Here is a 21773-nt window from a genome sequence, read left to right as displayed (position 1 = left end):
AGTATCACTCTGAGCTCCGCATTAGAATGCACATACTTTAGTTTTACTTGTACCGGGTACAAGTAGCCGCTTGCTAAAATAGGCACTCGTAATGGCTAGATCTTCTGTAAGAATTGTCTCCACTCATCCTAAATGCTCTGTTTTACAAGCAAGAGCTATATTGTCCATGTAGCAGAATTTTGCTTAGCTGGTATTGGGGAGATCAGAGATATATAAGATGAATAACGGGAGGGCTAACAGAGCCCTGCGGTATACTGGCAGACCGTTAGTTAATTTCCTCTCCTTGCTCACATTTTCTCACAAGTACACATGGAAATATCTATTGTTTATCACAGTGTTTATGAGAGTTACAGTTTTCTGGCATTGGACTGTTTATAGTAATTTATGTACCATCCCTTCTCTCCAGACCTCCGTGTCATATGCCACAGTTAGATCTACGAATGTGACGGATGTCTTCACATTTTCTTGGAAACCAGCTCCTATGAAAGGTGTTAAGGCCATTACCTGGTTGCAGCAACTTCTCTGGGACCTGAAGCCCACCTGCTCAGCTGGAATATGTTCCGAATGAAGCTGCTAATTCTGTTATAGATGAGTCTCTCCAGGAGTCTATATGTACAACTCAAAAGGGAAATTGGTCTGAAGCTTTGCGGGTGGTCATCTGGTTTACCTGGTTTCAAAATTGCCACTATTTTTGTTCTCTTTAGCTCACTAGGCAGTGATCCACTATCTAGGATGTCGGAGAAGAGGTGGATCAGCCATTTTTTCCACCATTACCCATGTTTATCAGAAATTCCGGGTGTATATTATTCAGACCATGTGCCTTACCATGTTTAGTTTGTTTCAAGCCCTCATCCAATTCAGCAGTGTAAATGGTGAAGAGAAATTGGATTTGTTTGGGCACTGAGCTTTTAGAGAGGTGAGTTTTTGTTTTATTTTAGAAGTGTGTTTTTTTTGTCACCGGATGATCTAGATGTTTCAACTATATGGTTAGCAATTTGGTTACCTGAAATAGAATATCTGCCTGGGTTTATTGGAGGTTACGCCAAGCTTACGCAGAAGGCTCCATGCCTTTCTACTTGAAAGTCTGAAGTTTACATTTTCTACCATCTCACACCATTGTACTCATCTAGCAGCGTCAAGACTTTGGAGGAGGTCATCTACAATATCACTGTCACCAGATTCACTGTACTGCTCATAAATTTGTTCACAATGTTCATTCCAGCTTGGTATATATTCCTTTCTGTACCCATGAGGGATAAACTTCTTAACAGTAGTAAGAACAGCCCCCATAAATTGAGGGTAGTTTTTAGGTTCTGGCGGAATAAAACAAATATATTTATCTAGGTGGTCAGCAAAACTCCGCAAATCAGCCCTGCGGATATTTCATCTGGGTTGTGGTACAGATCTCACTATTGGGACAGAGAGCCCCGTATCAAGGATTATTGGCCTGTGCTGACTGTGTGGGGAAATTACCGGTAGGTATGACCTCTCTGGATATAGGCACTGGGTGCCCTCTGTAGTCCTGGGACACAAAGCAGAGGTCTGGGTTGTAATCTCTCTGCCATGTGCCCAATCTGTTGCCTCTATGTGTTCTGTAATTAATCTAATCTTGTCCTCACAATACTTGCGGGGTATTCAAAAAGTCTCTCCGCAGTGCCATATGATTGTTAGTCACGTGTGCCATACGCCGCAGTGAATATACTGAAATGAAACTCAGTGAAATACAAGTTATTAATGTATCGAATATTCATTTTTACTTACAAATTTTCACATTAAATGTTGAAAGTGTTCCCCCTGCTGTCGAATACACAATTCGATTCGTCTAATCATGTTTCCAAACACAAGAGTTACATTTATTCTGTAACAGAAGCTGCTAAAGTGGATATTGCAGTTTTCAATTCAACAATGAATTTTGGACAGTTTTCATAGACAGTTGCTTTCACTGCACCCCAGAAGAAAAAGTCAGGTGGTGTTAGGTCAGGCGATCGTGGAGGCCAAAGTCCCTGTGAAATTATGCGATCACCAAAAACATCAGCAAGCAGTGACATTGAAACTCAAGCTGTATGCGCAGTTGCACCATCTTGCTGACAATAACCATTCAGTATTTCACTTAACACAAGTCCTCCTATGAATGGGTACAGAATATCACTGCAGTATTAAGTCCACTTGAAGGGAAGTAACCCAGGCAGGCGAACAATCATATGGCACGCACTGCTAACAATCATACGGCACTGTGGAGAGACTTCTTGAACACCCCTTATATGAGCTATGGATGAGGTGGGGTGGGGTGGGGTGGGGTGGGGTGAGAGGGGGTGAGAGGGAGGGGAGGGGGAGGAGGGGGAGAAGGAAGCAAGGAGGGGGCTAGGGGTATATTTTTAGTCATAAATGGAAGTCAGTTCTTGAAACTTTGTCCGTATGCTTTCTCAGGACAGTTTACATCTACCTTCAAGAGTCTACCAGTTCAGTTTCTTCAGCAGCTCTGTGACACTCTCCCGTAAGTGCTGCTCTTCTCTGTATACATTCAACTTTCTCTTATATTCCAATTTGGTATGTGCCCCAAACCCTTGATCAATATTCTAGAGTGGTTTGTGTGTGTTATTTGTATCTCCTCTGCAGACTGATGGAATTTTACCACTATTCCACCAAAGTCCGAAAACAGAAGTCTATTGTGTCATTTACTGGTGACTGAGCCTAGGTGCTCTTTCCATTTCAGTACATATAACTTGCCTTATTCCGGCAATTTTGTATACAGAATGACTTGTTTTGTTGCATTAGTTCCACTGGGTTATGGGTTCAGCATGAAGTAAAGGCATTTTCAATATTAAGTTTGAAACATACGAAGACGCGCTGAAAATCCAGGAGGGAATGTAACAATATTACGAAGAGGACAGCTACTCACCATATAGTGGATATGGTGAGTTGCAGATAGGCACAACAAAAAGTCTGACACACAAGACAATAATCTTTCAGCCAGCAAGGCCTTTGTCAAAAATTCAAAAATAGACACCTCCCCCCCCCCTCCCACACACACAAAAGCGCGCGCGACCACAGTCTCTGTCAGCTGAAGCCAGACTAGACTATTTCTTAAACTATTCTCAGTCTTTGTTGAGGTATTATATGTCATGCATATTACTCTGTCGACTTTTCACCATAACTGACAAGTTGCAACTTTCTGCCACAAGAGGGCTTGGAATTGTAGCGTGCAATATTGCAGTGTGCAATGTAACTATGTCAACATGTAACAACCAGCATGCTGTAATCAAGTTTCTAACTGCAGAAAAGTTTTTCCATGCATGGAGCACACTCTCCTTTAGCACAACAATACTAGATCACACACAAACGCTGTGACACCTTTGAAAATCCAACATCTTTATTAAGTTTACTGTTCATCAATCATCCTACAATATAGTCCTGACTAGGCTACATCCAATTTTCACATGTTCCCACTTCTTAAAGAACACCTTTGTGGACTTCACTATGACAGTGATGAAGGGATGATGATGATGTTTGGTTTGTGGGGCGCTCAACTGCGTGGTTATCAGCACCCGTACAATTACCCAATCTTTGCTCAGTCCAGTTTCGCCACTTTCCGGGATGATGATGAAATGATGAGGACAACACAAACACCCAGTCATCTCGAGGCAGGTGAAAATCCCTGACCCCGCCGGGAATCGAACCCGGGACCCCGTGCTCGGGAAGCGAGAACACTACCGCGAGACCATGAGCGGCGGACACTGTGATGAAGGGATGCAAGCAGAGGTGAGGCTGTGGTTCATTAAACTATATAAAACATTCTACAGTGATGGTTTCAATAATTTGATCTCTTATTGGAAGAAATGTGTTTGTCGCCAGGGTGACTATATTGAGAAATAAATATATAGACATGAAGAATGTTAATGAAATTTGTTTTTTCTAAAATTCTTGAAGGGTTTTCAAATAAAAATTAGTTTTCAGCACACCCTTGTAGAAGGAAAGAATCACCACAATAGTGGGGTGCAGTGAAGCTATCGGGATGAGGAAATGGCGCAGAAATTTACATTAATTTAATACTGTCTTTACTACCAGTAAAGATAACTGTGAAAACTGTGTGTGGCATAAATACTGCAAATTGTAGATCTCAAGAACTATGCCACATGGAAATTTGCTGTGGAAGCATACTTATTCTGGATGATTTATGAGACCTAATGAATGGTACACCGAAGCCTATTGAGAAAAATTATGCACATAAGAACCAGGAGGCAATATCAAAGTTGATATTATTAACTGATCCAGTGAGTCAAGTACACATAGAGAAGATTGCTATGGCAAAAAAGAAATTTGAGACAAGTTATAGTATGCATTTGAAAATGGCAGCCTTCCAAGGAGAGAGTGATTACTCTGTGAATTTATGACCACTCGACTTGATAATTGTAAAAATGTGGAAGAGTAGATTAATAAGATAATATCTACATCAAACAGATTAAGGAGCATTGGGTTCAAGATTGTCGATGAATGAACAGGCACATTATTTAGCAGAACTGCCTGAAAAATATGCACCCATGGTTATGGAGAGAGGAAGCGTGCTTACCAATTATGGGAGACAGAGTGAAAGTGAAGTCCTGCAGGAAGCGCAAATGTACATCAGTGTTTCATACTCTGCAGAAGGAAATTAGCTACAGTACTTTATTCTATGATGGAAAGTAGAAAAGTAAGAAACTATTAAAGTGCTACAAATGTCACAAGATGGGTTAAAATTGCACCCCAGTGCCATAAAAGGACACAAACAAAGAAAAAAGAGTATGATGCGAATAGTCCAGAAAGGAGGGCAGCTAACCAAGGTTAGGCACTCTCCACTTATTACTCTTGAGGAATAATGGATAACAGAGAACCAGAATGGATGTTTGATTCAAGAGCATCAGTGCATATTATTACAGAGAAAACAAATCTTTATGCTGTCACTAATAAAACACATATGGGTATATCCAAAGCGGATGGGCAACAGAGTAATCTTCAATATAAATGTAGCAAAAATAGTTGCTCAACATGGGGAAATTATGGCTATGGCGATTTATGAAAGGGGAATTTTCAAGTTAGATAATGTTAAAGACATATAGGAAGATGTAAACCGTCGTGTGTACTCTGGAAAAGGTTTCTTGTGGCATAGAAGACTTGGGAACGTAAACAGAAAAGGCATTTCATTACCAGAGTACAAGGTAACAGGAAAGAAAGATTGTGGTAAATGCAAAGAACTTCATGAAATTTGTATACAAATGAAACAGGCTAGGTTACCAGTTAAACCACAGACAGCTTGCATTTAAAACACAAATTACCTTCATAGACTACTTTATATATAACAATGTTTATTTTTTTAAATTACATGATCAAGTGATTGATATTTTTCCAAAGTTTTTCAATATGGAGAAAGAGAATGGTAAATAAGATTAAACTTGTCAGAACTGATAATGGGGGGGGGGGGGGGGGGGGGGGGGGATTATACCAATAGAAAATTCAATAAACATTTGAAGGAAGTAGGACTCAGACACCAAGTCTCCATCAGATAGAGTTCATCCCAGAATGGAGCTGCACACGGAGAAAATAAGACTATTGTTAAAACAGCAAGAAGTATGTTAACAGATGCTGGGTTACCTAAATGATTTTGGGCAGAGACGGTATCCATAGCTGTATATTTGATCAACTGATTGCCTACCAAAGAAGTAAAAAATTCAACTCCCTATGAAGTGCAGACAGGAAGAAAGCAAAACCTATGACACTTACAAACTTTTTGATGTGAAGCTATTGTATAGATCCTGGAATAATGGAAGGAAAAATGGTACCCAAAGTCTTAAGAAGTACATTTTTATAGGCTATTGTCAAGCCTCAAAGGGTTACTGACCCATGAATCCTACATATAAGAAGATGCTGATCAGTAGTGGTGATGTATTTCTTGACAATTATAAAAATGAAGTAAAAGAGTGTCATCCAGACAATACAACCTCTTCCCTAACATCCTCAAATTTAATAAACATTAAGTCTAGAAAAGAAACAGAAACTGAAGATGAGGAAGAAGATGACAATGAACACATTGGTCAGATTAGATGTACTTTATGTTCCAACTGATCCATACATAGCCGGCCGGAGTGGCCGAGCGGCTCTAGGCACTACCGTCTGGAACTGCTAGACCGCAACGGTCGCAGGTTCGAATCCTGCCTCCGACATGGATGTGTGTGATGTCCTTAGGTTAGTTAGTTTTAAGTATATATATAAATGACCTAGTAGATAGTGTCAGAAGTTCCATGCGGCTTTTCGCGGATGATGCTGTAGTACACAGAGAAGTTGCAGCATTAGAAAATTGTAGCGAAATGCAGGAAGATCTGCAGCGGATGGGGACTTGGTGCAGGGAGTGGCAACTGACCCTTAACATAGACATATGTAATGTATTGCGAATACATAGAAAGAAGTATCCTTTATTGTATGATTATATGATAGCGGAACAAACACTGGTAGTAGTTACTTCTGTAAAATATCTGGGAGTATGCGTACGGAATGATTTGAAGTGGAATGATCATATAAAATTAATTGTTGGTAAGGCGGGTACCAGGTTGAGATTCATTGGGAGAGTCCTTAGAAAATGTAGTCCATCAACAAAGGAGGTGGCTTACAAAACACTCGTTCGACCTATACTTGAGTATTGCTCATCAGTGTGGGATCCGTACCAGATCGGGTTGACGAAGGAGATAGAGAAGATCCAAAGAAGAGCGGCGCGTTTCGTCACAGGGTTATTTGGTAAGCGTGATAGCGTTACGGAGATGTTTAACAAACTCAAGTGGCAGACTCTGCAAGAGAGGCGCTCTGCATCGCAGTGTAGCTTGCTCGCCAGGTTTCGAGAGGGTGCGTTTCTGGATGAGGTATCTAATATATTGCTTCCCCCTACTTATACCTCCCGAGGAGATCACAAATGTAAAATTAGAGAGATTAGAGCGCGCACGGAGGCTTTCAGACAGTCATTCTTCCCGCGAACCATATGCGACTGGAACAGGAAATGACAGTGGCACGTAAAGTGCCCTCCGCCACACACCGTTGGGTGGCTTGCGGAGTATAAATGTAGATATAGATGTAGTTCTAAGTCTAGGGGACTGATGACCTCAGAAGTTAAGTCCCATAGTGCTCAGAGCCATTTGAACCATTTGATCCATAGTCAGGAGATCCTCCTGGATGCACACATCATGTGACAGAAAAACAAGCATACACAATAAATATTTCCAACGAAAAACAAAAATGCCATTGTACCTTCCACAGACCCCAAATGGAATCATCATCGTGCATGTGTTATTTGGAGGGGGGAAAAAAACATATTTTCATGTATGAGTTAATAAACACTAAGTAGACACATTCTATGAACATACAGTTGTAGAGGATGAAGAAGAAAATATTTTCTTGTCATACACCTAAATCTAAGGAATACCCTGATTATGAAATGTATGCAGCCTTTTAATGATGAACCTACAACAGTCGCAGAGACTATGAGTGGTTCAAAATCTCCACAATGGAAAGGTGCCTCAGAAAGTGAATTTTTCAAAAAATGGAAATGGAAATGTCGTGTGGCTAGGGCCTCCCGCCGGGTAGACCGTTCGCCTGGTGCAGGTCTTTCGATTTGACGCCACTTCGGCGACCTGCGCGTCGATGGGGATGAAATAATGATGATTAGGACAACACAACACCCAGTCCCTGAGCAGAGAAATTTCCGACCCAGCCGGGAATCGAAGAAAACTTTTGAACGTGTGGAAACTTAGGTGCCGTTTCACCCTAGCAATAAAAGAAATTTTACTAATTTAGCAAATGGATATGAAGATAGCATATGTAAATCTGAAATTAGATGAAGAAATACATGTGATCTCACAAGAAGAAACTAGAAAAACTCATCCGGAAAAAGAGAAATTTGGCAAGTGATGAAACGTATTTATGGACTGAAACAAAGTGGTTGTTACTGTAACAGATGTCTGCATGAAACCTTAATATGAGTATGAAACAATCTAAAGGAAATCCTGGTACCTACTATAGAAGAAGTAAAGCAGAGACCAGAATAACAGCTACATGGCTGGATGATTTCTTGATTATAACTAAAGATGAATAATAAACAATTTAAAAATACTATTCAAAACTAAGTTTAACATGCATGAGTTAGAGAGGTGCAGCAGTATTTTACAGACTATAAGATTCCAAAATTCAAGTGCATCTTACACTTGTTTGATTTACAATTTCTGCCAGTCTAAAAAAATGGCCAAATATTTAATTCCACAGGAAATCTCTCTCTATCTGGCAACACTGGATTCAACTGGCAGCAACAGTGCACCGATGCGACGAATGCAAGCTACAGGGATTCACAAGCTTGCTAAGACTTCTCCCTCCCACCCCGCCATCACAAATACAGAACACTGCCTAGCCTGTGATGTGCCACTACAGTCCACGGAGCAAGTGAACTTGAAGTGAAAGAGATCTGTGTTGTTGGTAATAGCACAATATTTCTGTTAGTAACTAGTTATGTAATGGAAAAAATAACATATTAATATGTTGTGGGCTATAACTTCAAAGTAATAGCACATGTAGAACAACATGGGAATACAGCAACTGAGCGATATTTTGGCCCCCACCAAGAAAAAAACCATTTGCGATTGGCACTGAAAAAAAGAATGAGGAAGACTAAATGAAGAAACACAGGACTGAATGCAAAACTGCCAAAACTAGATGATGACACATTGAAATGAAATCAAGGGACACTGTCAAAATGGCATTAGAATTAATACAAAATTATTCAAATACTAAAACTAGTGCTACAGCGGAACATAACAGACTTTAAAGATGGAGTTAGTTGGTGCTACAGGTTTATGAAGTGTCATGCGAATCAAAACCAAAATATGGGTCAACGGAAGTGTCCGATTCCATCCATCTGCTTTGACCCATGGTGAAAGGGTGTTATGGTGTGTGACGTTACTAAGGCGCGGAATTTATGAGTTGGTTGTGTTTGTAGATGTCGTTTTGTTGTGTTTGATGGTGCCTGCATCCCCCCCCCCCTCTCTCTCTCTCTCTCTCTCTCTCTCTCTCTCTCTCTCTCTCTCTCTCTCTCTCTCTCTCTCTGTGTGTGTGTGTGTGTGTGTGTGTGTGTGTGTGTGTGTGTGTGTGTGTGTGTTTTGTGGTTTTATTTTTCGTAGTCGTTGGTGTTTGTTTTTTTGAATCAATAGCTATGGTTGACCTATATAGGTCAAGGGAAATGACTGATTCTAATTTTCGAATTTTTATGTGTAGGTATTGGTGTTTTCGTATCATCAGCTGTCATCAAGGGAAATGTCTGATGCCAATTTCCGTAGTGTTTGCTGTAGGCATTGGTGTTTTGGTATCATTCAAAAATGGTTCAAATGGCTCTAAGCACTATGGGACTAAACATCTGAGGTCATCAGTCCCCTAGACTTATAACTACTTAAACCTAACTAACTTAAGGGTATGACAAACATCCATGCCCGAGGCAGGATTCGGACTTGCGACCGAAACAGCAGCGCAATTCCGGACTGAAGCACCTAGAACCGCACGGAAACGGCAGTGTGGAACTAATCCAAACAGCAAATATGGACGAAACTCCTTTGACATTTGATGTGCAAGTAACAGAACCATTGCCATGAAAGACGATAAAACTGTAACTAGAAAACAAGTGGACATGAGAAAATGCACTACACTGTGGTCTTTTCATGTTGTGGTGATGGTCATTTTTAAGTGGAAAACAATGGCAAAACTTCCCAAACACCGGTTGAATGGATGAAGCTGGTATGAAATTATGCATTAACAGAGTATAGGAGAGAAAGACTTTTGCTTCATTGGAAAAAAAAAAAAAAAAAAAAAAAAAAAAAAAAAAAAAAAAAAAAAAAAAAGAGTTCTCTTCTCACAGTAGATCATTTTAGTAGTCATTTGAAAAATTCTTTGAAAGCGAAAAGATAAATTGAGACACAGAAATGTAGAGCTTGCTATTATTCTGAGAGGACTTGCTTCACAACTGCGACCTCTTGATAAGTAAACCATTTAAAGTGCATATGGGAGAGGAATGGAACAATCAAACAATGGAATATCCGGGATGGAATATAACAATACAATGAAAAGGATAGTTGCTACTCACCATGTAGCAGAGGTGCTGAGTCGCAGATGGGAACAACAAAAGGACTGTCAGAGAGTAAGCTTTTGGCCAACAAGGCCGTGATCGGAAATCTCTCTCTCTCTCTCTCACACACACACACACACACACACACACACACACACACACACACACACAGTCTCTGGCAGCTGAAGCCAGTGGCTGTAGTCATTGATCGTGTATATGTGTGTGTGTGTGTGTGTGTGTGTGTGTGTGTGTGTGTGTGTGTGTGTGTGTGTGTATTTTCCATGAAGCCCTTGTTGGCTGAAAGCTTACCTTTTAACACAGTCCTTTTGCTGTGCCTATCTGCAACTCAACATCTCCACTATATGGTGAGTAGCAACTATTCTTTTCACAATATTGTTATATTCTATCCTGGATTTTCCATTCTTTGATATATTTTGTGTGTGTGGGGGGGGGGGGGGGGAGGGAAGGAGTGATTCCACATAGTGTAAGAGAGCTCTTTGACTGTTCCTTAACAATGTACTTTAATGCATTGTGTTCTGTAATTATGTATGTTAAAACATAGCTTGACTTATCCCTGCAATTTCGTGTTCAGAATTCCTTATTTCGCTGCACTAGCATTTGATGAACATATAGATTGGTAGAGCACTAAGCACAAGCAATTATCCAGTCACAACACTCAGCATGCTTACTGAACTGTACTGTACTGTACTGTACAAGGGACACAGGTGGGTCCTAGAAGTATGGGAAGAAAATCTCAGGGCAAGTCTCCAGGCTGGTTGTGAGACTGCACTCAACATTCAGTAATCATATGTTGCACTCAATCAGGATTCTATAAAAATCTGACAATTACCTAGACCTATGTTGGAATTGTTTAATAATCATCTAGACATTTTTACTCAAAAAGAAAATACAGCTGACTCTTCTGAAGCTTAATTACATATGAGGAACGTAAATGAAAATTCTGTTCTTGGTTTCAGTGTGGGAGACCATTTATTTCCACCCGACAATTTCAATTTGCAGAAATGTTGCAGTCTTGCTGTTGATGTTTATTGACCCCATATATCTATTTACTGGAAGGGAGGAGGGGCAGCGTGTGGAGCAACTGCTTCACTGTCCTCCCCCTTTTACTACATTAACGAACTAATGAGTCTGTAACTGTAGCTTAATTATCATACTGAAATCCTGTCCTGCTGTTTAAATGAGCAAGTGCTGATGAACAGTTCTTGCTCTAAGGATAGTAAGCCAGTTCCATAATTTACACTGACTTGAGATTTACTTTCATGATTCATTTATGCCAGCATAAATGGTACAGTATTAAGTGAAATTCTTCACAAAACTTCTGATTTGTCAAATAATAACTGGTAATTGAAATGACCAACTCAATCCCTAATAAATAATCTTAAATCTATAAATGGGTTTGACAGTTACAAAGTAAGCGTAAAAGTAAACAAAATGAATTGAGAACGGTGATAGGAAACTCACCTTAAGCTCATTAATATCGTACACTGGGGGCCTTAGGTCATGATTACCATGAGCAAACGCGCAATGTGGTCCGTTTTTCACACAAAATCCTCGTGAATCCGTATCATGAACGCACATACATGTCTTGTAATATCTCAGGTGATAGCGTCTTTCCGTATCACCTGCTGTGCGATGTAAAAACTGACAACTGAAAACAATAAATAATAATCCAGGATCGCATTCTATGCAAATATGTATAGATCAATAACATTTACTGTATTTTATCATGCAGAAAAGACAGAAACTGATCCGAAATGGTTGTTTATATTTTGAATGAAAAAGAACAACTAACGATTGTATAACGTAAAGTGCTTACAACTACTCGATAACTCGATTCAGTCGAGTCGACTGACGAAAGAAACGAACGAAAAGCATGCGGACTGACTGGCGGAGGTGCGCGGGTGGCAATGCATGTGTCCCCACTAGTGTAGTAGGCCTGTCGTTTCATCAAACTTCGTGCAGTAATTATCAGCACTATAATTAAAAGTTCCATCTCGTCTTCTAACGGGTCTCCTCCGCCGCTGATTCATAAAATGCCAATGAAAACAAGTGAAAGGTCTGTGTTGGGTACATTTATGTTGAAGAAACAATGGACACTGTTCCACACGAAACTCCTTCAAATATCTGTAAAAGGAAGAAAAATCATCTTCATCCTTATCGGTGAACTTTTATAGTGCAAACGCCCTCCAGAAAACACTCGACACTTCAATCCCGGAACTTACGAGTAATGATTCGGCTTTTCTGTTGGAGTTGTCAACAAAGTTTTTGATTCAGACTGCATTTTGTGATGCTAACACACTGCGCATCATTACTGCGCACGGAACGCTGCGTCTGACAGGACGCGCTTATTGGTAAGTGTGTGTGGACTTCTCTTGCTACCCCATTGGAGTTTGAAGTCACGTGGAAGAGGCCAGATCGAAGAAATCAGTGGAATGGAGGCCGTTACGAAAGGGAATCTGCGACAAGAGAAAGAAAAGCTTGTGTTGGATGCTTTCGTAGATTCATACACTACCTACGTGAAACGATTTATCAACCGCTAAACATCGAGGAACGTGCCAGGCTGCGACAAGAGAAAGTAAAGCTTGTGTTGGATGCTTTCGTAGATTCATACACTACCTACGTGAAACGATTTATCAACCGCTAAACATCGAGGAACACGCCAGGCTGTTTACACCACATAAAATTCTTACGGGAAAGTGTCAGGTAACGAGGATTATCAACTTGTGACAATGTTCCTTGACATTCTGATGAAACCAGTATCTAACATGACATTCAACCTCTGTATGAATAGAGCAAGTTTTAAATTTATCGTTCGCTACACATCTTGCAGTTTGATTGCTTTTGTTGCACATATTGAAGTTAAGGAGATTAATCATATAATCTTCAGTACTGTATTAAGAACGCGTCGTACAATTTTGTAAAAGTTGTGTGAATTCCAATATCCCGCTAGCCGTCAATCAATCAATCACTAAAATGGTTATAAATGTAACAAATTGCTGATTTAGTGTCATGTAACTCTCTTCGCCACTTACACCTTGCTGCTTGTGTTAGAGATACGTGGGGATTTTCTGCACAGTCCACCATATAGATATTCTAGTTATTCTCTTCTGTCCATCTTAAAAAGTATATTCATAAGATTTCAAAGTGGTGCAGAGAAGACAACATGCATTAAATGTTCGGAAATATAAAATTGTGTATGCCACAAAATGCAGAAACGTATCATAAGAGTGCAATTTCAGTAAATCATAGATGGATCCTGTGAACTTCTACAAATATGTGTGTTACAGTTCGTACAGGTATGAAATGGAATTATGGCATACAGACTTGTGTGACCTAACCTAGAATATTCCTAAATTGTGTATGGCCCGCACCAAATACGAATAATGCAAAATATTGACTGTAGGATTGCCCATGCAGCATCACGTAAATGCTGAAGAAACTGAACTGGCAGATGCTTGAAGGTTATATAGTAATGATGGGAGTGATATATAATTTTGTTGTAAATAACAGATAGCATTTATTCACTCTTGCATAAGATACAGTAGGAAAGAGAGCCAACAACAGTGTAACCATGTCAACTGCAGCAAAAAAGAAGTGACATCCTGCTATATGGGGAACTTGCACTTGATTTGCCTGCCAGTTCCCGTGAAAATGTTTGGTGCAGGTGTGGGCTGCTCCTGTTCTGCGGGGGGTGGACAGAAGCGTCCGATCCCACACGTCGGCTTTGACCCGTGACGTAAGGGTGTTGTGCGTGACGTCATGACGGCGCGGAGTTTGGTTTGAGTGTGGCTGCCTCCAGTTCTGTTTTATCTTATTTTATTTACTTTTCTGATCTGTTCGTTCTATCTCGTAAGATTTTTTTTTTTTATTTAAAAACACTTATTACTTACTATAATTGTCAGTTTCCTCCAATTTCTGTTTTAGTTTATTATAATTATCTTTCTGATCTGTTTGTTCTATCCTGTGAGATTTTTTGTTTTTTTTTAAAAAGACAAAAAACACTAATCGGCTACTGAAGCATCTTTATCTTCTATGTGTTGCAGGGGTTACGATCCCTGGGGAGGTGGGTGGGTATTCATGCATGGCTGTCTTCACTTACACGTTGTAGCTACGCAAGGCGTCTAAATTTATTTATATTTAGTTTGCCCCCCCACCCAAAACACCCAATTTCCCGCACTTGTCCCGTTAGTGTCATTAAGCTTCTTGTGGAAATTGTGTGTTTTTGTTTTTGTTTCCGCCATATTTGTGACGTCATGGGTCAAAGCAGACGGGCGGGATCGGATGCTTCCGTATTTCCTCTGCGGGTATCATTTCGGTGTCCTCTCTTGGTGCCAAAGTTAAGCAAGACTGTAGGCCTATGTTGAAATGTCACCCTCCACAATGAAGTGCAATTTGATAGGCTGAGTAAGGAGTGTGCCGTCACAGCTGAACACAGGTTTGAGCCACACTGTTGAAACTACCACCTGTTTGCAGATCTTGTCAATTTTGAAACTGTGGCTTATACTTGAGACTGCTCTGTAAAGTCCAGAATAGAGCGAAAGAAGCAGTGGGCATATTGCATCACCCCCGAGCAACACTTGGAATGTTTTCTGCTGATCTTTGCACACGAATATCTTCAGGTCTCCATTTCTGGCAGCATTGGTAGGCTCAGTCCAGTTCCAGTTTCTGCCAGCTGTGTCTGTAGCTCGAGAATGACCAGCTCAGAACACTGGCTCAATTAATCCTCCTGGAATCCACAGCTGCTTGCCGTAGACTAACTGTACAGGAGAGTGTTGTATGTCTGCCTTCATTGTTCTCAATTCGAGTGTGACCAGGGGCAATGAGCGGTTAGGCCTACACATTAGGTTAGTTGCAGGCAGTTACACCACCCCACCATCCTGTTGCTGGTGGCAAGTACATTGGAGTGCGGGCTTGGTTGCAGTCACACAGTAGTAACAGTTTGTGGGAAAACTGGCTTTTGAAATTGCCTCCCTCAGTCTGTGGTTACATTATGTAGAATGCCAAACCTGGAGAGCACTATTGCTCAACTGGCACGTATGTTCCGGATTGTGACAACTTTTGGCCACCTGTTAAAACTATCGATCACTGTCAGTGAATAATGTCATCCCAAAGAGTACAGCAACTGGTCCACGGTGTCCACTTGCATATGCAAACTCTTGCTGATAGTGTTGGAAATGGAGTGATCGGAACAAAGATGTACCTGCCGATCTTATTACACTGGCGTAAATAGACATGCTCGTGCTCGTACACAATAATCTTTTTGATCTCTGGGCCACGCATCATTGTCTGATACTAACTTATGTGCAACTCAGATTCCTGGGTGGGCCAGGTTACACAGTGTGTCAAAAGCCTCACAGTGATGATGATCTCGTACATAGGGTTGCTGCACCCCAACCCCTTTGCTACATCACACCAAATTCCGTCCGGCAGATTTGGAGTTGATACACATCTGAGCTGCAGAGCTATTCAATGCTCTTGTGCAAGACTGCATAACAGAGGAGGTTCCTGTTACTTAGACACCTACTCTACCCAGCGAACAGTTTAAATTGATGTAATTCTGAGATACTCAATCTGTGATAAGGTGTTTTTTTAAAAAAGCACATTAGTTGTGAACTGTGTGATATATTTGGCGTGACTTCACTGTTGTTGTGAGCCAAGGTCTGTCTCTCTCTGAAAGATAGCCGTTTGGCCCATAAAAATTCTGAAGTGTCCCCCTTCAACAGATGCCTGGAAATGGTTCTTAGCGAAGTAAACAGCAAACAACTCACGGTCAGTAGCAATCCATTTTTGCTGCTTCATTAAGTTTTTAAAAAGGAATGCAGGCATCTGCCATTTGCCATCCACTCCTTTACCAAGTTGTTGCTGTTTGGCTCACATTGACCAAAAGCACATCGATGTTGTCTCAGCAACAATGTCTGTGACAGATGTTTCTCTAGGTCGTGGAAAGCTGCTTTTTCCCCTGGACTCCACGGTATTTTAAGATACCAGTAGTATATTTGCCATTGAGTAGTACTGAGAGTGGCTACTCAGTGGCAGCCAGAGTGCATCAGTGGGTCCCCTCATCAGTTTTGGGAAGGGGTACCTGTTGTGCTGCTATGGCCCACTCATACGATGGTGAGAAGCCTTTGCTGGAGACAGAGTATCCCAGGAATTTAACCACACATCCCCAAGGCAGATATGATGTCGAATAGTGCATGTCACGCTCCCTGGTGGCACTGGCGGGTTTGGTGAGCGTTGGAAAATCCTGAAGCAAGTCATGGGGAAAGTACATCATCTGACATTGTTTTGTGAATCTTGTCTCAGGGGTCTTCTTGTGTGATGCATACGCGTGTGCTCCACACTGCTGTGAGCACACAGTAGAATCACAGAACCCTAATGATGGTGTGGGAAGGCACATGTGCATCACACTGCACTTGATGCAACCAGTTGGCTGTTGAGCATGTTTGAAACCAGTAGAAAGTTACATAAAAAGTATGCAGCACTTATAGGACCGAGTATGTCTGTAATAGCAAAAGTCAGTGTCAAGTGACAGTCGGAATTCAGATGCAGTGTTAACTGCTTTTCATCATAGACGGGGAAATTGGAGTTGTTGGTCGCATTAAGCCCATCTTGTTGTGTTCTTGTAAGATAGACCACTGACTTCTGAACTCAGGTCAGTCAAAAACTCTTCACTCGATGTACCGGCCTGCACAATAAGTCAGAATGATTGTTTGACTGCAGATAGTGTGGCATTTGCACCGTCTCTGTACCACACCCAGATCTAGGAGCTTAACTGTTGCTGGCAGACCTTAGTGCCCAGTAATACATGTCTTTTAAATCTGCACAATTGCAAGACCAAATGCATTGGCAGGCCGAGTTGCCAAAATGCCTGGGGTAACAACACCGTTGTTCTGGTGATTCTTACGGGACAGCATTTTATCGTGTTTTTTGTTTTCCTTTCTCTCTCTCTCTCTCTCTCTCTCTCTCTCTCTCTCTCTCTCTCTCTCTCTCCAGTTACTTGGTAGCTGTTGTTGGTGTGTAGCTACTTACATTTTGAGTTTTGGCTCTTGGGTTGCCAACTGCCCCGTGGTGGGTTTAGTAGATGTACGCTGTGGGTGGGAAGTATTTGTGCACGTTCCAGAGTCAGTGATGCAGCTTCCATAAGCCTGTGCATTGTAGGAACACTGTTATTGATTTTTGTGTATGCACAAATTTCATCTAAGCTGTTTATGAAGCTGTGTAGCTTTTTTGGCTAAGACTTGTTGTGGTAAGGGTGTGTCACAATGACAGCACAGTTGTCAACTGGAAGTTAATGGAACCATAGCTTGTGAAAAGGTTGTTTGGGCAAAAGTTCAGGGCCCACTAATGATTGTAAGAATTTGGGTACTTGTAAGAATTTGGGTACTTGTGATGGTGGTTTGTTACCTTTATTGACATTTGTGATTTTTTATCACATCTCTGGTGACAATATGAAACACTGTATGAGAGTTTCCTTTAGCGTACTATAAATTTGTATTGACAAAGTTTCTTGTATCCCTTCTAAGTCCTCCACTCAGTGGGGCACATGCCACATTATCATACCATAAGCCTAGCCTCGTAAGTGTGAGGCGGGGGAGAGGAGATTGCATGTTTCAGTGACACTGAGGCCTTTGTTTGCGGTAGTGCAGCTACTGGCAGGGCGAAGCCGAAGATTGTGCCACAGCTAGGTGGTGGTGGTGGTGGTGGTGGTGGTGGTGGTTAGTGTTTAACGTCCTGTCGACAAAGAGGTCATTAGAGACGGAGTGCAAGCTCGGGTTAGGGAAGGATTGGGAAGGAAATCGGCCGTGCCCTTTCAAAGGAACCATCCCGGCATTTGCCTGAAACGATTTAGGGAAATCACGGAAAACCTAAATCAAGATGGCTGGAGACGGGATTGAACCGTCGTCCTCCCGAATGCGAGTCCAGTGTGCTAACCACTGTGCCACCTCGCTCGGTACCACAGCTAGGGGCTGGGAGCTCTGCCAACAGTGGTCAGGTACTGGCAGTTGCGATCCTGTCACCAGCTGCACATTGGCCAATGACGCAATAGCTTCAACTGTTTGTTCTCAATGTGGCACAATGCCTCACATATCGGAGACTTGGTCATACAACTGTGGTGTGTGATGGGAGAGCTATGTTTAGAAATTGTGAAGGCAGAGCTCGTGGATCTGATAACTGTAGTCGACATTCCTCCGAAATGTATAAACTTCTCTGGGGATTGACCAGTACGGAGCAGAAGGTTTGCTTTTGTAATGAGAGAAGGAAAAGTCGAGACTGTGGTGAAGCAAAAAAAAGTTTCAAACCCATGCAACCTCAAGTGTTTGCATTATTTTTCCCCCTCCAGCTTGTAACAAAACCAGTTGCCAAGTGTGATGATGCTGCCACAGATTCAAGTACGAATACATGCTCTTGTCAATGTACCTGGGGAGTGGAGCTACACTTAACCTCGATGGAATGAAGACTGTTGCTCGGCCATCAGAGCCGGGTGTGCAGTTTTGCAGCAATTAAATACCACCTGGGGAAGTCTTTGTGCCTTCAAAATTGTGAGAACGTGAGCAGGCGAACAATAAAAGTACTGAAGAGGAACCCCCAAAAGGACTTCGCAACTTCCATTTATCGGTCTACTCCCTCTGCATGAGTTTGGAACTCTAGAAGGTGGGTTTCGTGTGAGAGCTTTACATCTCCCCTTATGTTCTTACTGAGAAATGGTGTCTCGCTTAGGTTTTAGCTGGAAACTGTATCATCCGGACAAACTACAGCACATTTGCTGTAGGGCTGTGGAAATGATGATGCTCTGCTTCTTCTCGTGCAGTGGTGTGATGTACGAGCTTCCATTCTCTGTGTGGGAATTGAAATCATCTGTGCCTACAGCCAGAGACGCTGTTCCAGGACCAGGTCAGATTCACCCCTTGCGTGTCCAGGGGTTAGATTATGCCCGAGGTAGTCCTGCCTGTCATAAGAGGTGACTAAAAGGAGTCTGTCACGTTTCGGCCTTCATGTGATGGTCCCCTGTAGGGTTTCACCTCCATTTTTCAAACTTTTCCGAAGAGCAAGCCAATTGAGGAAGGACGCCTTACATGGTGCATCGTGTGCATCTTGCACTGACCCCCCTGCGGGTTTGGGGGTTAGAATAGGCCCGCGTTATTCCTGCCTGTCGTAAGAGGCGACTAAAAGGAGTCTCAACTGTTTCGGCCTTATGTGATGGTCCCCTCTCGGGTTTGACCTCAATCTTTCTAAATTATTCCGAAGAGCGAGCCAATTGGGGAAGGGCGCCTTACATGGTGCACTGTATCCGTCGTGCATTGAGACCTTTAGCCGGCTTTTTCGTCGTTGCAATGGTGTCCCGCTCGTTTTCCATCTCTTGGGCGAGGATACGTCCCTGGGTGCGATTACCACGCTGCACTCTGCAGTGTTGCCTTTCACTGCTACGACGATCTTGGACATTTTTGCACCTAAGATCCAGCACGGTAGCCAGTCCGTTGTGGTGGGGCCGCCATGTACCCTGTTGGTTGTAGCCCCCTGACAACACAGGGATCGCTCTACTGATGCCTGCGCCATTAACTCCCCACGTATGCCAAGGAGTAGATGCCCATCTCCCTGGGGCATCAGGACTCCCGGCAATGGCCATCCTGCTATTGCTGCGGCTGGGTGGCACCCGTGGGGAGGGCCCTTGGTCGGAGTAGGTGGCATCAGGGCGGATGACCCCCAATGAAGCGTGGTACATCATCTCTCGCTGGCGGCCAGCCACCAGCAGTCTCTAAGCGTTCGAGGGATCATTTTAAAGCTAACGTTTATGACCCCAAATCGTTCCCATACCTGGCCACACCATGGGAAGAACGAAAGGCAATGACTGACAGTGAAGTGTATTCGCCCAGGTATCTCGTCTGTACCAGAGCTGATGGTGACTCGTTTCTATCCGTGAAGCCTCAGTTCTTTGTAGAGCATTTAGAGGACACGTTCGGGGAGGTGGAGGGCTTGTCCAAAATGCGCTCTGTGTCAGTTTTGATAAAAACGGCATCCTCTGCCCAGTCACGCAGGTTACTTGCTTGTGACAAGTTGGGGATGTTAACGTTACCATCACCCAACATAAGAGTATAAATATGGTCCAGGGTATTATTTTCCATCGGGACCTACTTTTGCAGTCTGATGACGAGCTGCGCACCAATTTAGAGCGCTGAGGTGTACATTTCGTCCGGCGCATACATCAGGGTCCGAGGGACAATCAGGTAGCTACCGGTGCCTTCATCTTGGCCTTCGAAGGTGATACATTACCAGAGAAGATCAAGGTGATGGTCTACCGATGTGACGTCAAACCCTATATCCCTCCCCCGATGCGGTGCTTTAAGTGCTGGAAGTTTGGTCACATGTCCTCTCGCTGTACTTCTCACATGTCGAGATTGTGGACGCCCATCTCATCCCGATACTCCATGTGCTTCGCCTCCCGTCTGTGTCAACTGTGGAGAGCCTCATTCCCCTTGCTCGCCGGACTGCAGTATCTAACAGAAAGAACGCAAAATCATGGAATATAAGACCCTGGACCGACTGACCTACACTGAGGCTAAGCAGAAATTTGAACGGCTACATCCCGTGCGCATGATGTCATCTTATGCCTCCACTGTCACTCCTGCTCCAGCTCCTTCAGCTGCAAGACATACAGTCAGCTCTCAGAGTCAGAGGACCTCACCTGCCCCCTTGACGATGGGGGCCCCTTCTCTCGCTGTTGCTCCCACACCATCTACCTCGGGAGCAGCACTCACTAAACCACTGGGGACACCAGTCCCCACTTCTAAGCCAGAGAAGCGTAAGTCTTCTTCGGCTTCTCTCGCTCGGAAGGGATTCCTTGGGTCACTCTCTTCCCAGGTTCCTACCAGCGACACAGCAGACGCCAACCAGTGGCTGAAGAAGCCACAGGTCGCTGGTCGACGGGCTTCGCGATCCTCTTCGGTCCCGGAGACTGACTCCAATAAGCGCTCTCAACAACGGCAACCAAAGGAACAGCGAGAGAAAACGACTTTGAAGACCCGTAAGACCAAGATACCTGCGGTGGCACCTACTCCACCGCTACCTAAAAGCTCTGCTCTGACGATGAGGTGGAGATCCTTGCGTCCGCTGAGGACCTCGATCTCGCCGGTCCCTCAGACGCAATGGATAGCACTTGCACGGGTGCTCCATCTGAGGCAGCAGGTGACCCAGCAGCGTAATCTGCCTTCCCAGTCCCGTCACGCCTTTCCCCGCCATGGACAATACCATCCAGTGGAACTGCAGCGGTTTCTTCCACCATCTAGCTGAGCTCCGCCAACTTATCTGCCTTCACCCTTTCTTCTACATTGCTCTTCAGGAAACTTGGTTTCCAGCAATGCGAATCCCCGCCCTCCGTGGCTATCGGGGTTATTATAAGAACCGGGCAGCATGTGAAAGCGTGTCTGGTGGCGTCTGCCTCTATGTCCTTCACACTCTGCACAGAGAGTCTGTCCCTCTCCACACACCTTTAGAGGCTGTCGCTGTTCGGGTGTGGACGCCACAGGCTGTTACCGTCTGCAGTCTTTACCTTCCACCGGATGGTGCTGTCTCGCAGCATGTCCTGGCTGCGCTGATAGCCCAATTGCCGCCACCTTTCTTGCTATTGGGCGACTTC

The 21773-nt window shown here is 43.1% G+C and overlaps 1 protein-coding gene and 1 long non-coding RNA gene across 3 annotated transcripts in view; one reads left to right on the top strand and one right to left on the bottom strand.

Annotated features, from left to right (window-relative positions):
- Positions 1 to 12481, bottom strand: part of LOC126161309 (putative E3 ubiquitin-protein ligase UNKL) — a 282513-nt gene extending 270032 nt beyond the window's left edge. Inside the window, exons 1-3 of the mRNA XM_049917062.1 lie at positions 12364 to 12481; positions 12065 to 12265; positions 11603 to 11789 (exon numbers count right to left, since the gene is read on the bottom strand). Coding sequence (XP_049773019.1) covers positions 11603 to 11789; positions 12065 to 12265; positions 12364 to 12422 — 447 coding nt within the window. The 5' untranslated portion in view covers positions 12423 to 12481. The remainder of the gene's footprint in view (positions 1 to 11602; positions 11790 to 12064; positions 12266 to 12363) is intronic.
- Positions 12482 to 12556: 75 nt separating this feature from the next.
- The window catches only part of LOC126161308 (uncharacterized), a 59313-nt gene continuing 50096 nt past the window's right edge, over positions 12557 to 21773 (top strand). For both annotated transcript variants that reach the window (XR_007534887.1, XR_007534888.1), the window contains exon 1: positions 12557 to 12844. This is a non-coding gene — a long non-coding RNA (uncharacterized LOC126161308). The remainder of the gene's footprint in view (positions 12845 to 21773) is intronic.

Source organism: Schistocerca cancellata, chromosome 2 (assembly GCF_023864275.1).
Source record: "Schistocerca cancellata isolate TAMUIC-IGC-003103 chromosome 2, iqSchCanc2.1, whole genome shotgun sequence".
Classification (NCBI taxonomy): domain Eukaryota; kingdom Metazoa; phylum Arthropoda; class Insecta; order Orthoptera; family Acrididae; genus Schistocerca; species Schistocerca cancellata.
The sequence above is the reverse complement of the archived record's forward strand: the minus strand, read 5'-3'. Positions and strand labels throughout refer to the sequence as shown.